This window comes from Dendrobates tinctorius, unplaced genomic scaffold (assembly GCF_039654945.1).
Source record: "Dendrobates tinctorius isolate UK_male_01 unplaced genomic scaffold, ASM3965494v1 ptg000048l, whole genome shotgun sequence".
In the NCBI taxonomy this organism is placed as follows: domain Eukaryota; kingdom Metazoa; phylum Chordata; class Amphibia; order Anura; family Dendrobatidae; genus Dendrobates; species Dendrobates tinctorius.
In genome coordinates, this window is record NW_027361716.1 from 26,384,144 (window position 1) to 26,397,466 (window position 13,323).

General features: G+C 42.7%; 1 protein-coding gene across 2 annotated transcripts in view; it reads left to right on the forward strand.

Annotated features, from left to right (window-relative positions):
* Positions 1–13,323, forward strand: part of SYT9 (synaptotagmin 9) — a 799,187-nt gene that overhangs the window by 489,672 nt on the left and 296,192 nt on the right. For both annotated transcript variants that reach the window (XM_073576353.1, XM_073576354.1), the window contains exon 3: positions 5,797–6,343. In XM_073576353.1, the coding sequence (XP_073432454.1) occupies positions 5,797–6,343 (547 nt within the window). The remainder of the gene's footprint in view (positions 1–5,796; positions 6,344–13,323) is intronic.

Consider the following 13,323-nt stretch of genomic DNA (forward strand, 5'->3'; position numbering starts at 1 on the left):
GCGGCAAAGGATGGGGAGGCAGCAAAGATCGGAAACACCGCCCATTGGACCGGACCAACCATTGGACCGGACCGACCTCATTTAAATAGCCCGCCAAAAGTAGGTGGCAGATTCCCTTTAAGAGGGGGTTGGGGGACAACGCTTTGTCTTGGGGTTGGGCCCCCCAATCTTTTCTGACCCTAGCAATGCTCCTGTGTAATGCTATTAGTGGAAGACCCATTGGTTGATATAAAGCCCCTGAATATGGGGACCACAGTGCCAGCACTGGCTCCAGGCCCCTCTGCCACCTGTATCCGCATCCTGCTCATGTATTGTAACCTAAATGTGTGTTTTTACAATGTTACCATTTGGGGCCCCACTTTAAACTTTTGCCTAGGGCCCCACTTTGTCTAAAACCGGCCCTGCTCAGTCGTGAGAGCCGAAACCACTACACCTTCCTGGAGGATGGGTACCGGATCTTCCCGAGGTTCTTCCCCCGGAAAACACCTGGACAAGGCATCCGCCTTGGTGTTTTTAGCCCCAGGATGGTAAGTCACCAGAAAGTTAAAACGAGTAAAAAACAATGCCCAGCGAGCCTGCCTGGGAGACAGACGCTTGGCCAACTCCTGGTGTAGGTCCACTGTGTTTTATCAAGACCAATGTCAGCACAGCCGTCTATCAGGAAATTTTAGAGTACTTCATGCGTCTCTCTACCATTAAGCTTTTTGGAGATGGAAATTTCATTTTCCAGCAGAACTTCGCACCTGTCCACACTGCCAAAAGTACCAATTCCTGGTTTAAAAACTGCTTGATTGGCCAGCAAACTCACCTGACCTTAACCCCATAGAGAATCTATGGGGTATTGACAAGAGGAAGATGAGAGACACCAGACCCAGCAATGCAGACAAGCTGAAGACTGCTATCAAAGCAACCTGGGCTTCTATAACACCTCAGCAGTGCCACAGGCTGAACACCGCCATGTCACGCCGCATTGAGTGCATTTACTGAACATACATATCAGTAGGCCAACATTTCGGACTTTAAAATCATTTATCAAGCTGGTGTTATAAAGTACTCTAATTTACTGAGATAATGACTTTTGGGTTTTCATTGGCTGTAAGCCATAATCATCAACATTAGCAGAAAAAAACACTTGAAATAGATCACTGTTTGTAATAGTAACATAGTAGCATAGTTATTAAGGTTGAGAGAAGACTTTAAGTCCATCTAGTTCAACCCATATCCTATCCTAACTTGCCCAGCATGTTGATCCAAAGGAAGGCAAAAAAAAACCCATGTGTCAAACAGTAAGCTTCACAATGGGGAAAAAAATTCCTTCCCGACTCCACATACGGCAATCAGACTAGCTCCCTGGATCAATGCAATATTAAGGAAGCTAGTATATACACCGTGTAATATTATACTTTTCAAGAAAAGCATCCAGACCCTTCTTAAATTTAAGTAGGGAATCACTCATTACAGCATCATATGGCAGAGAGTTCCATAGTCTCACTGCTCTTACAGTAAAGAATCTGCATCTGTGATTATGCTTAAACCTTTTTTCCTCCAGACATAGAGGATGCCCCCTTGTCCCTGTCACAGGTCTAAGAGTAAAAAGATCATTAGAAAGGTGTTTGTACTGTCCCCGCATATATTTATACATTGTAATAAGATCACCCCATGTTAGGTGTCAGGTTCCTATCGCTGCACAGCTGGAATCCCGAGCCTTGCTTTCGGCAGTCTCCCATTCCTCTCCAGCCGCAGAGGAGGCTGCTCAGCAGACTCGTCGATCCCGGCGCTCTGCTCAGACCAGCTCTGTGGATTTCATTGCTGCTGCCACCTCTGGTCCAGCTATAGCAATGCATGCTGGTCAGCAGCGAGCTACTCCAGAGACTAAGTCCTCCTTTCAGTCCACTGAGAATGCCCGTGGGACAATCTCTCATTGGAGATCGGAGGTCACATGCTCAGGTCCTTCTCCAGTTCGGATTGGACCATAAGGAGGGTCAGGAAGGTCCCGGAAGGACACTGCTATAAAAGGTTTGCATGGCCACTCGGCCATGCGCTAGTATAGACAGTATTTTGTAGTTGTGTGTGTGAAGATGGATGTATGCGTTCTGGTGACTGACTCATTAATACTCCCTCCCTCTGGTTGTGCATGTGTATAGGGTATTGGAGACAAGTCAGCGCCTACAGTTGGCACTGCCTATGTGCCGCAGTGCATTCAGTCCTCTGCACCACACTTAGCGCCTAACTGTGCCATCCAGCACAAGGCACTACTACACTGCGTCAAGCAGCAACCGTCAGTGTGGTGCTGTGCGCTAACATTGCGCTTTCCAGCCATAATGTTAGGCTGGTTAGTGGCATCCGCCAGTGCAGGGCTGTCTGCGCCTAGTGTGCTTTATCTTTAAGTGGTTTATGTCCAGGCTCTGCAGTAGTGGCGCCAAACGCTAGTGGGTCTAGAGGGACTCTAACACCCTGTCCTTGGGGCAGGGTCCTGTGACCACAACACTAGCGCTCACTCAGCGGTATCGCGGTCCAGTGAAGCAACAGGGTCCGCTTTCTATTAAGCGGATGAAGTTAACCTGAGTGTATTAGTTATACCGCCAGTTATTGTCCGCCATTACCTAGCAGCAGCATACCACCTCTGCACGGTGGACCCCGGGTTGCGATCGCACTTTCTCATATTTTATATTTAGTGCGATCCACAACCCTAACATCCATAAGCCATCTAGTTTCCAAACTAAATAACCCCAAGTGTAATAACCTGTCTTGGTAATGTAGGCCCCCCAGTTCCCTAATAACCTTGGTCGCTCTTCTCTGCACCCACTCCAATTCAGCTATGTCTTTCTTATACACCGGAGACCAGAACTGTACGCAGTATTCTAAGTGTGGTCACACTAGTGACTTATATAGAGGTAAAATTATGTTCTCCTCATGAGCAGCTATGCCTCTTTTAATGCATCCCATTATTCTATTTGCCTTTGCAGCAGCTGCCTGACACTGGCCACTAAATGTGAGTTTGTTGTCCACCCATACACCCAGGTCTTTTTCAGTGACAGTTTTGCCAAGTGTTTTACAATTAAGCACTGTTTGTTCTACCCAAGTGCATGACCTTACATTTATCCCCATTAAAGCTCATTTGCCATTTATCAGCCCAAGCTTCTAGTTTACATAAATCTTCCTGTAATATAAAATTGTCCTCCTCTGTATTGATTACCCTGCAGAGTTTAGTGTCATCTGCAAATATTGAAATTCTACTCTATATGCCCCCTACAGGGTCATTAATAAATATGTTAAAAAGAAGCGGGCCCAATATTGACCCCTGCGGTACCCCACTGCTAACTGTGAATCAGTTCGAGTGTGCTCCATTAATAACCACCCTTTGTTTCCTACCCTTGAGCCAGCTCTTAACCCACTTACATATATTTTCCCCTATCCCCATTGTTCTCATTTTATGTATCAACCTTTTGTGTGGCACCATATCAAAAGCTTTTGAAAAGTCCATGTACACCACGTCCACTGCATTGCCTTGGTCCAGTCCGGAACTTACCTCTTCATAAATCTTATCAGATTAGTCTGACAGGAATGGTCCCTTGTAAACCCATGTTGATATTGGGTCATGAGGTTATTCTTCTCCAGATACTCCAGTATAGTAACTCTTAGAAAACCCTCCAGGATTTTACCCACAGTAGAGGTTAAACTTACTGGCCTATAATTTCCAAGGTCAGTTTTTGTCCCCTTTTTGAATATTGGCACCACATTTGCCATACGCCAGTCCTGAGGTACAGACTCTGTTATTATGGAATCTTTAAAGTTAAAAATAATGGTCTATCTATGACTGTACTTAATTCCTGCAGTACTTGGGGGTGTATCCCATATGGGCCTGGGGATTTGTCAATTTTAGTGATTTTTAGACGCCACCGTACTTCCTGCTGGGTTAAGCAGGTGGCATTTAATGGAGACCTTTTTTTTATCACTGATCATGTTATCTGTCATGGGATTTTCTTGTGTAAATACTGTTGAAAAAAAGTCATTTAGCATATTGGGTTTTTCTTCATCCTCGTCTACCATTTCACCCAGACTATTTTTAAGGGGGCCAACACGATCATTTTTTAGTTTAATACTATTTATGTAGTTAAAGAATATTTTGGGATTATTTTTACTTTCTCTGGCAATGAGTCTCTCTGTCTCAATCTTTGCTGCCTTGATTTGCTTTTTACAGAATTTATTTTATCTTCTGTATTTATTTAATACCTCATTACTGCCTACTTGCTTTAATTCTCTAAATGCTTTATTTTTGTCACTTATTGCGCCCCTTATAACTCTATTTAACCATAGTGGTTTCCTCCTATTTCTAGCATGTTTATTCCCATATGGTATATATTGTGCACAGGTCTTACTCAGAATGCTAATAAACGTCTCCCATTTTCTTTGTGTATTTTTATGTCTCAGGATATCGTCCCAGTTAATTGCACCAAGATCATCTCTCATCCGTTGGAAATTTGCCTTCCTGAAGTTTAGTGTTCTTGTAACCCCACTACTACACATCTTATTAAAGGATACGTGAAAACTTATTATTTTGTTATCACCATTACCCAAGTGACCCTATATAATATACGAGTTTCACTGTTTGAATTGAAGAACTGAAATAAAATAACTTTTTGATAATATTCTAATTTTGTGAGAAGCACCTGTAGTCTTTTGATCTGAGCAGTGACTATTATTCATTTTATGAAGACTAGATCAGTCCTACATAAAATCAACACTTTGACGCTACACTTAAAAAAAATAAATAAACCCATTCAGGAAAGCTACAAATTTGTGCTTCAGATATATCACTTTCTTCTGAAATAGTATAAACAATTATTTATAGTAGTAAATAATAAGAAGAATATTCGTTTTTCAATTGTATAGACTTTAAACATGTGTGACAAAAATAGCCGTTAGTCTCTACATGCAATTTTCAGGTCTTCTTAACATAACAGCCCATGTTTTGCAATTAAATAGATTATAGATCTCCAATGGGGTATTGGAGAGGAGTCTCAGCAGTGGTTGGGTGGTTGTTAGCAAGCATGGTGGAAGGCACTAGGCTTATGGGTCATAGAAAGTGCATAGAGTGTAAACCAAACACCAACCCTCCTGTGAGCAGTGGCAATGTCATCGCTATACTGATCTTTCTGTATGGACATTGCTGTAGGGACCAAGATATATGCAAACACGAGATCTAAACTATGGTACATTGTTGCTGAATAAAATGTACTAAGAAAAAAAAGTACTTACAACAAAATTAAGGTTTTTAACACATAAATTGACCAATTCATGTGTGCCCATCAACCATGGCAAGTTGACACTTCTCTGATGGGTCCTATCATCCTAAACATGCCTCTCTTGAGCTATAAACCTACAATTTAAATGGGCAAACATGCGTCTTGTGTTATAAACCTACAATTTTAAATGGGCAGGTAGGAACCAGCACTAATTAAAAGCACCCTTAGGCTGATGGGAGGAGTGTAGAGTGAAAAAGGAGGTAGTCACAACCACCAATGGCAAACTGCAAAAACACAGAAAACTGACCAGCACCTCCATATAGTGTGAACAGGTACAAGCTTCAATGACCGCATAGCATACAAAAAACGGGACACAGCAGCACTCAGTGAGGACCAAAATAGTTTTTTCTGTGTTTTTTTTTTGCATTAATACATACATCATTTAAGCAATAATATAAAAGATGTTTAATGCAAACTTTGGCCTTTTTTATCTACTCTTGAAAGTTGACTAATTAACAACAGAATTTTTTTCATTTTCTTTCACTTTAAGACATAACTCCATCAGAAGACAGCTGAACCTTTCAAATCCTGATTTCAACATCCAGAAGTTTCAGAAACAAGAACAACTAACTAGAATTGGTCGTATCAAACCTGAACTGTATAAACAAAGATCTGTGGAGACAGATGACGGTCGGAAAAACAATAGCAAATCTTGCGGGAAACTTAATTTTATCATTAAATATGACTGTGACTTGGAAAAGCTTATAGTAAAGATTCATAAGGCAGTTGGTCTGCCAGCAAAGGATTTTTCTGGAACATCAGATCCTTACGTGAAAATATATTTGCTTCCAGATCGAAAAACAAAGCACCAGACTAAAGTCCACAGGAAGACACTAAATCCAGTGTTTGATGAAGTGTTTTTATTTCCTGTCCCCTATAACGATTTGCCCACCAGAAAACTCCACTTTTCTGTTTATGATTTTGACCGTTTTTCAAGGCATGATGTCATTGGACAGATCGTAGTGGACAACTTTTTAGATTTGGCAGATTTTCCCAGGGAAAGTAACATCTGGAGGGATATAGAACATGTCACCAATGTGAGTATTAAAGTCTTTAAAAGGTCCCGCTCTTTTTGCAGTTCTCACTACTTCTCATTCTCATTCTCATTTTCACTCTCATTCCCATAGTCCCTTTTATCTTGTACCTCGAAAATGAAGAAAGTGGAAAATTCTGTCTTAATTTACAGTGGTAACACAAAACGTGTAATTCTTATCTGGTTTGCCTATGCATAATATTAAATCTTCTGGCTCAGAAAATTTAAAAATGCAATTTCCTACCTAGAATTAGAACAATGGAAGGCCTTGCATATGCATTTATTTTAATGAACAGCATGTAATACTTAATTTCCATTGTTAAATCGCTGCAAGGTAAGTGAACACTTGATGTCAAATTTCTCAGCAAGACCACTGGAAACAAGACATGCACCAGAAGTAACTAAACCCTGTAAAGACACATAGTCAGAGCTGCCTACAGCTCATCTTAACACATAATGAACATTTTGTGATATAGCTTAATCTTTATCCAGCAAATCAAAAATTGCTATTCTATTACCCTTAAAATGTGGTCCATGGGTCTAATACCACATATTAGGTGAATCCATGTAAGAGATGTATGGTTTCTGAATTGTAAGCTCAACTCAAAAAATATGATCCCAGTTTTTCAACTGCCTTGAAAATAGCTCTTCCTGGTGTTCTCAACAGTAAGACAATCTGTACATTAAATTATTGTTGGCAAATGATTCTTACAAAAAAAGGACCAGTCTAAAGCAGATAATAAAAAAAAAGATTTTTAAAACATAACTTTCAGAAATAATGATTTAGTTTGACTTTATTTGTGGACATTGTGGACCCAAATGTAGTATTTGATAGCCCATGGAGTTTAATGTCACATGTGCATTGTCATGGACAAGCAGAGACTTTTAACAAAAGACAGAACAAAAATATTGCAAATGACAAATCAAAGGTTGAATAATCAACTGTACTGATAAAGATACCTGTCCAACTGTTGCAAGATGCTTGTTTTACTAATTATTTTTCCCTCGTGAAACAATTATATTACAATTAGTGATGGGTGAACCCATGGATGTTCGGGTTTGGCAGGTTCTGTCGGACATCTAAAAGAAGTTTGGTTCAGGTACCCGAATAGTGCCCAAACCTGAACCCAGATTCCATTCAGATGAATAGGAGGCCTGAACATCCTTTGTTTGTGATGCTTTCATCTTCATAACGGCAAACACAGGTTCTGATAGGCGGTCAGATGATAGCATGAGCTAGCAGCTGTTACCGGCAGTAAAAAAGTTTTCCTCCGGTTACAGGAGTCGACTGATGAGAGAGTACTACTCCCATCTGCCTATGCCTGCTGTCACTGATAATAGTAAGAACAAGACCCACTCATGGGAGTATTCATCAGCTGGCAGCTGTACTGTGAAGAAAAAAAATGACGTGGGGTCTCTTCTGTTTTAATAACCAGTGCAGGCAAAACTGACAGCTATTCGCTGCAACCCTCAGCAGTCAGCTTTATCAAGGCTGGTTATCAAGAATAGAGAGGTCAACAGACCATTTTTTAAAATTATATAAATAATCTTAAAAAATGGCATGGGATCCCCCGTCATTTTTGACAATCAGCAAAGTTAAAGCAGACAACTGGGGGCTGGTATTTTCAGACTTGTAAGGGGTCATGGATATCGCCACCCCCAGCATTAAAATATCAGCCTGCAGCCACCCCAGAAAGGTCTATCTATTAAATATGCCAATTCTGGTGCTTTTGTCAGCTCTTCCCCTTGCACTGGTGTGGTTGCAAGTGGGGTAAAAGTTGATGTCAGCTGTTTTATGGCCGCTGACATCAAGCTCTCAGGTCAGTAATGGCTCTCAATGATGATTAAAAGATGTCTAGCCATTATGAACCTCATAGTTAGATTGTAAAAAAGACACAGCCAGAATAAAATAATTTACTTGATAGAAAGACACTGACTCCTTTATTTGAAATAAAAAAGCACAGTTATATTCACCTTACGCCCATTCAATTGAAGCCCTTATACCCTTTGAAAAAAGTAGGAAATAATAAACAACCATGATACTCACCTTATGCCCATTAAATTTGAGCCCTTGTCCCCTTTAAAAAAAGAAAAATAATAACCATATCCCTCCCCTGTCCGAAGTGAAGATTGACAACCAGCCAAGCTAAAGCAGACAGCAGAGGGTTGGTATTCTCAGACTAGTAAGGGGTCATGGATATTGCCCCAACCCAGCCTAAAAATAGCAGCCCACAGCCGCCTCAGAAAAGGCATATCAATTTGATTCAACAATTCTGGCGCTTTGACTAGCTCTTCTCACTTGCCCGGTGGCAACCTCAGTGGCAAGTGGGGTTCATATTTGTGGTGTTGATGTCACCTTTGTCTTGTGTGGTTGACATCAAGCCACAGCTTAGTAATGGAGAAGCATCTATAAGACATCTAGCCTTTACTAATTCTATAGTTATATTGTAAATGAACACGCACCCAGAATAACATCCTTGAATGACACAGAATGACACAGACTCCTTTAATTAATCTAAATTAAATTACACATCATCACCCATTCCACAGAAGCCATGTTCTCCTGCAACAGACTTAAAATAATAAACTGCAATATTCCTTACCTGTCCACCAAGAAGATAATCCATTTGCTCTATGCCGATTCTAGCTCTGCTGCATCTAGATGGCAGGCTACATTGTTGCGTGATGCAACTATACACCTTGCCATCTAACAGAGACAGTGTGTGCTAGCACTGCTCAGTATCTCGTGGGGAACTCCTATGACCTGACTGATGTCACCACAAGCATACGATAGTTCTCCCGCACGCAGTGTCATCAGATAGGTCCTGGGTGTTCACAGCCAGTGAACCCAGTTCAACTCACTGACGTCAGCGCGAGCGCCGTGGGAAAAGTTTGAAAAGTTTTATATGCAGCTATATGATGATATCTCTGTAGCAAATGTTCATTCTTAAGGATTATATCTGAATTTTTCCATTCTTTGTTCCATAGATGAAATTAAAGAGGAATCTTTTATCAGTATTATGTCTCTTTTATCAACTAGAAGATCTTGTTGTGAGGAAGCACTGGCCCACTGAAACTCTGTATCCTAAACGGGGTCAGGGCAACCCCGCTTCCAAAATCTCTTTAAGTTCCATCACTTGCTTTTGAAAATTGCTATCATTACTGCTCGTTTTTCTAAGGAGAAGGAACTAACTAAATGGAAGGGATCTTTTAGTATGGAAGGGGTGGGCACTGTTAAAATGAGGAAAGTGAATTGGAGATAGTAAGTTTCCTATAGGTCTCTGTAACTAGATAGCCTTATACAACCTGCATATTTATGTTCAGGAACTCTGATTTGTCACCCCCAAATACAGTTGTGAAGTGCATGTTGGAAAATTGCCCTCATTGAGACAGTTATACTGTATAGGAAACATACTGCCTCCAATTCACTTCTGAATCTTAACAGTTCCCACACAAAAAGGTTTTAGGGTCTGGCGGAACGCACCTAATTAAATAAGCTAAACCAGAATATCAAAACATACATATTTATCATAATTGGGCATGTCAGTGAAATCCCACTCTAAATCCCCCTTAATATATGGACATGAGAATAAATGTGGAGTACTCCCAATAGCATGCAAACAAAAAGAACAAGTGGAGTAGCCATAAACCACCATAAACCACAACAAAAGATGAGAAGTTATATAGAAAACATCTTTATTAAGGTTAAAAATATCAAACACTTATAATGTATGAGGTATATAGAGGGTGCAATCCAGAAACAACAGACAGTGAAGAGTCACCATGGTATAAATAGTAGACAGTGGCAAAAAAATATTACAAATATGGGTCCCAATATATAGGATACAAGGTATTAAAATAGGCCTAAATGGCAATGCAGCAATCTCATATCAAGATGCAAACATAAACAATCATTAGCAGCCTATTACAACATGCACCCCATGCGGGTCAAGTAAAAATAAATTCACAAGAATATATATCCATATATCCACATAAAGTGCATAGTCACTCATCCATATTGCCACAGTGCCCAGGTCGGCGCCTCACTGCTACCCCCTGTGTTTGATATTTTTAACCTTAATAAAGATGTGTTTTCTATATAACTTATCTCATCTTTTGTTGTGGCTTATGGCTACTCCACTTGTTCTTTTTGTTTGCTAATTAAATAAGCGTAGAGACTAAGTGTGTTCGCAGTCCGGGGTCCACCGTGCAGAGGTGTTAACTGCTGCTAAGGCCTCTTTCACACATCAGGTTTTCGCCGTCAGGCGCGATCCGGCGCTTTTGACAGAAACCGGATCTGGCGAAATGCAATGCCGGATCCGGTTTCCCCCCCATTGACTTTCATTTGCGCTGGATCGCGCCGGATGGCCATGCGTTTCATCCGGTTTTCGCCGGATCCGGCAATGTGTCGCAATGTGTCGCGATCCGGCGTCTGGAAAAAACGTCTACTGTAACGTTTTTTGTCTCCGGCGAAAAAGCCGTACCCGCCGGATCCGGCGCGTCCGGCTTTTTCACACAATGAAAGCCTATGAGAGCCGCAATGCGCCGGATCCGGCGAAAGCCGGATCCGGTGGCCGGATCCGTTTTTTTTGGTCTGAGCATGCTCAGTAGCTCTGCCCACAGGAGATATATAAAAGCAAGACAATGGGACCCTCAGCCACACCCAACATGCCACCCAAGCCAAGAACCAGGAGCAGGAGAAGGCAGCAGACATCTGCAGCAGCAGCACCATCAGCACCACCCCAAATGGAGCAGCATGCTGAACGGGAGGGGAGTCCAGAAGCAGATGAGAGACGGTAATTATCAAATCCCCCATTCCTCCAAATTAGGGCCATGGAATATCAAGATATTCATTGGCCCTTTGTTTCTCTTTATTCAACAGCCACCAAAGAGATGCAGCAGCAGCAGAAATGGCATCACTGGCAGCAGCAATACCCACAGCCATGGAGTCTGGCCATCAACAGGACAGCACATCTTCTTCTGGGAGCCCTCCCTCGCATCGTCAGCGTTTGACGGTAAGTTTTTATTTCCAAAATCCATCATCTCTGTAATATATGTCTATTCATTGCCTTTTATTTCAAAACAGGAATCACAAGATGAAGAGGAGCTCCCAGAAGAAGAAGGAAGGGGTGGACAGACACCTGGAGTGGGCTCACAATTCGTAAGTTTTTTGCATCAAACGCAGAAACACAACATCACACTACACACAACACATAGAAAACAATGTTCTGCAGACCACACACAGCAAACAAATGCCTACATCCAAAGACATAACATTTTTTGTTTTCTTCTCTAGTCTTCCCAATCTGGTGCTCGGCCAAGAGGTCCTCGCAGTGCCTCCCAGGGTCGTCGGCGACAGCAACGCGGCGGTCACCAGCGTGTAAGTATAAATATTTTTGCTTTGTTTTTTTGCACTTTTTATTTCATTTCTTTTGTGGAGGCTAATTATGTTATTTTTGTCTTTTTCTTTAACAGCCTTCACAGCGTGCTCCCGACTCTGACGGTGAGGATGGAGGGATTGATGTGGACCGCCTCATCGATCTCGTCAGAGAAAGGGAGCCGCTCTGGAATATGGCTGACGGCCGCCACGCTGACCTGATCATTACCCGACGACTCTGGGAGGAAATCTGTTCTCTCCTTGTGGGCCGCTGGGAGGACCTCGAAGCTCGGGCCCAGATTAAAGAGCGTAAGTATATACAGTAACGGTTGCTTGATGTAAACCAGTGTTTCCCGAACTCCAGTCCTCGTGGTCCCCACGGATCATGTGTTCAGGATTTCTATTTACTATGGAAATCCTGAAAACATGACCCCTGGGGACCATGAGGACTGGAGTTTGTGAAACACTGATGTTGTATACTAACCACTCCTTTCTCGTTTCAGGGAACAGAATTGTGAATCGGTGGCGGTCTGTGAGGGATCGTTTCAAGAAGGAGTTCAATAAAGAGATGCGGGCCCCGAGTGGATCTGGAGGACGCAGGAGCAAGTACAAGTATGCACAAGCCCTGTCGTTCCTCCGGGAAACAATGCTCACCAGAAGGTAAATATTACACACCACATGTGAAAAAAAATGTTAGATGTAACTTTTTTTTTTCAGCCAGGGCCATACCATGTCAGTATTTTAATTGTTTTTTTTTCTCTTTATTCCACAGCACGGTGAACAGCACTCGGGAGCCTGCACGATTGGACCCTTCTGAGGCGATCCCTGAGGAGACCAGCACCGAGGGACACTTCGACCGCCCCGGTACATCTGCACCTTCCCAGCCTTCCCACACATTCGACCCATCTGTCCCATCCACCAGCACAGGAGCATCGTGGCCGCCTACATTACATGAAGCTGCTTGTGAGGAGGTCGCTTTCCCTTTACCCCACCCTTCTGCCCCTGCCGCCTCTAGTACACCTGCGGGTACTGGGCGGCAGCGGCAGAGGGGTCAGGAAAAGAGTTATGCGCAAGAGTTATTGCATCTGAATGCATCTTTCCAGAACTGTCTCAAAGTCTTGTCAGAGCAAATCTCCGCAGGCTTTCAGCAGATCAACTCCAGCATTCTGGAGGTGAAGACACTTCTGCAAACCATGCATTCAGAAGCAAGATCTTCGCCAAACCACACCTTTTTCAGGTCTGTTGTGGAGCGCATGGCAACACTATCTCCTACCCAGCAGATGCATGTAATGCATTCGTGCCACGGTGCTCTACAGCAGGTTACCTCCCAACCTCCACCTCCCACCACTGTAGTTCCTCCACCTGCACCCCCTCCAGCCACTTTCCATCCTCCCCCTCCTATTACATCTGCACCCCCTCCAGCCACTTTCCATCCTCCCCCTCCTACTACATACCAGCAACCTGCCCAGTACCAGCAACCTCCCCAGTACCAGTCATCTCCCCACTTCCAGCAACCTGCCCCGTACCAAACTCCTTCCCCGTACCAAACTCCTTCCCCGTACCAAACTCCTTCCCCATACAACTTTCCATCAACATCATCTGCTCCT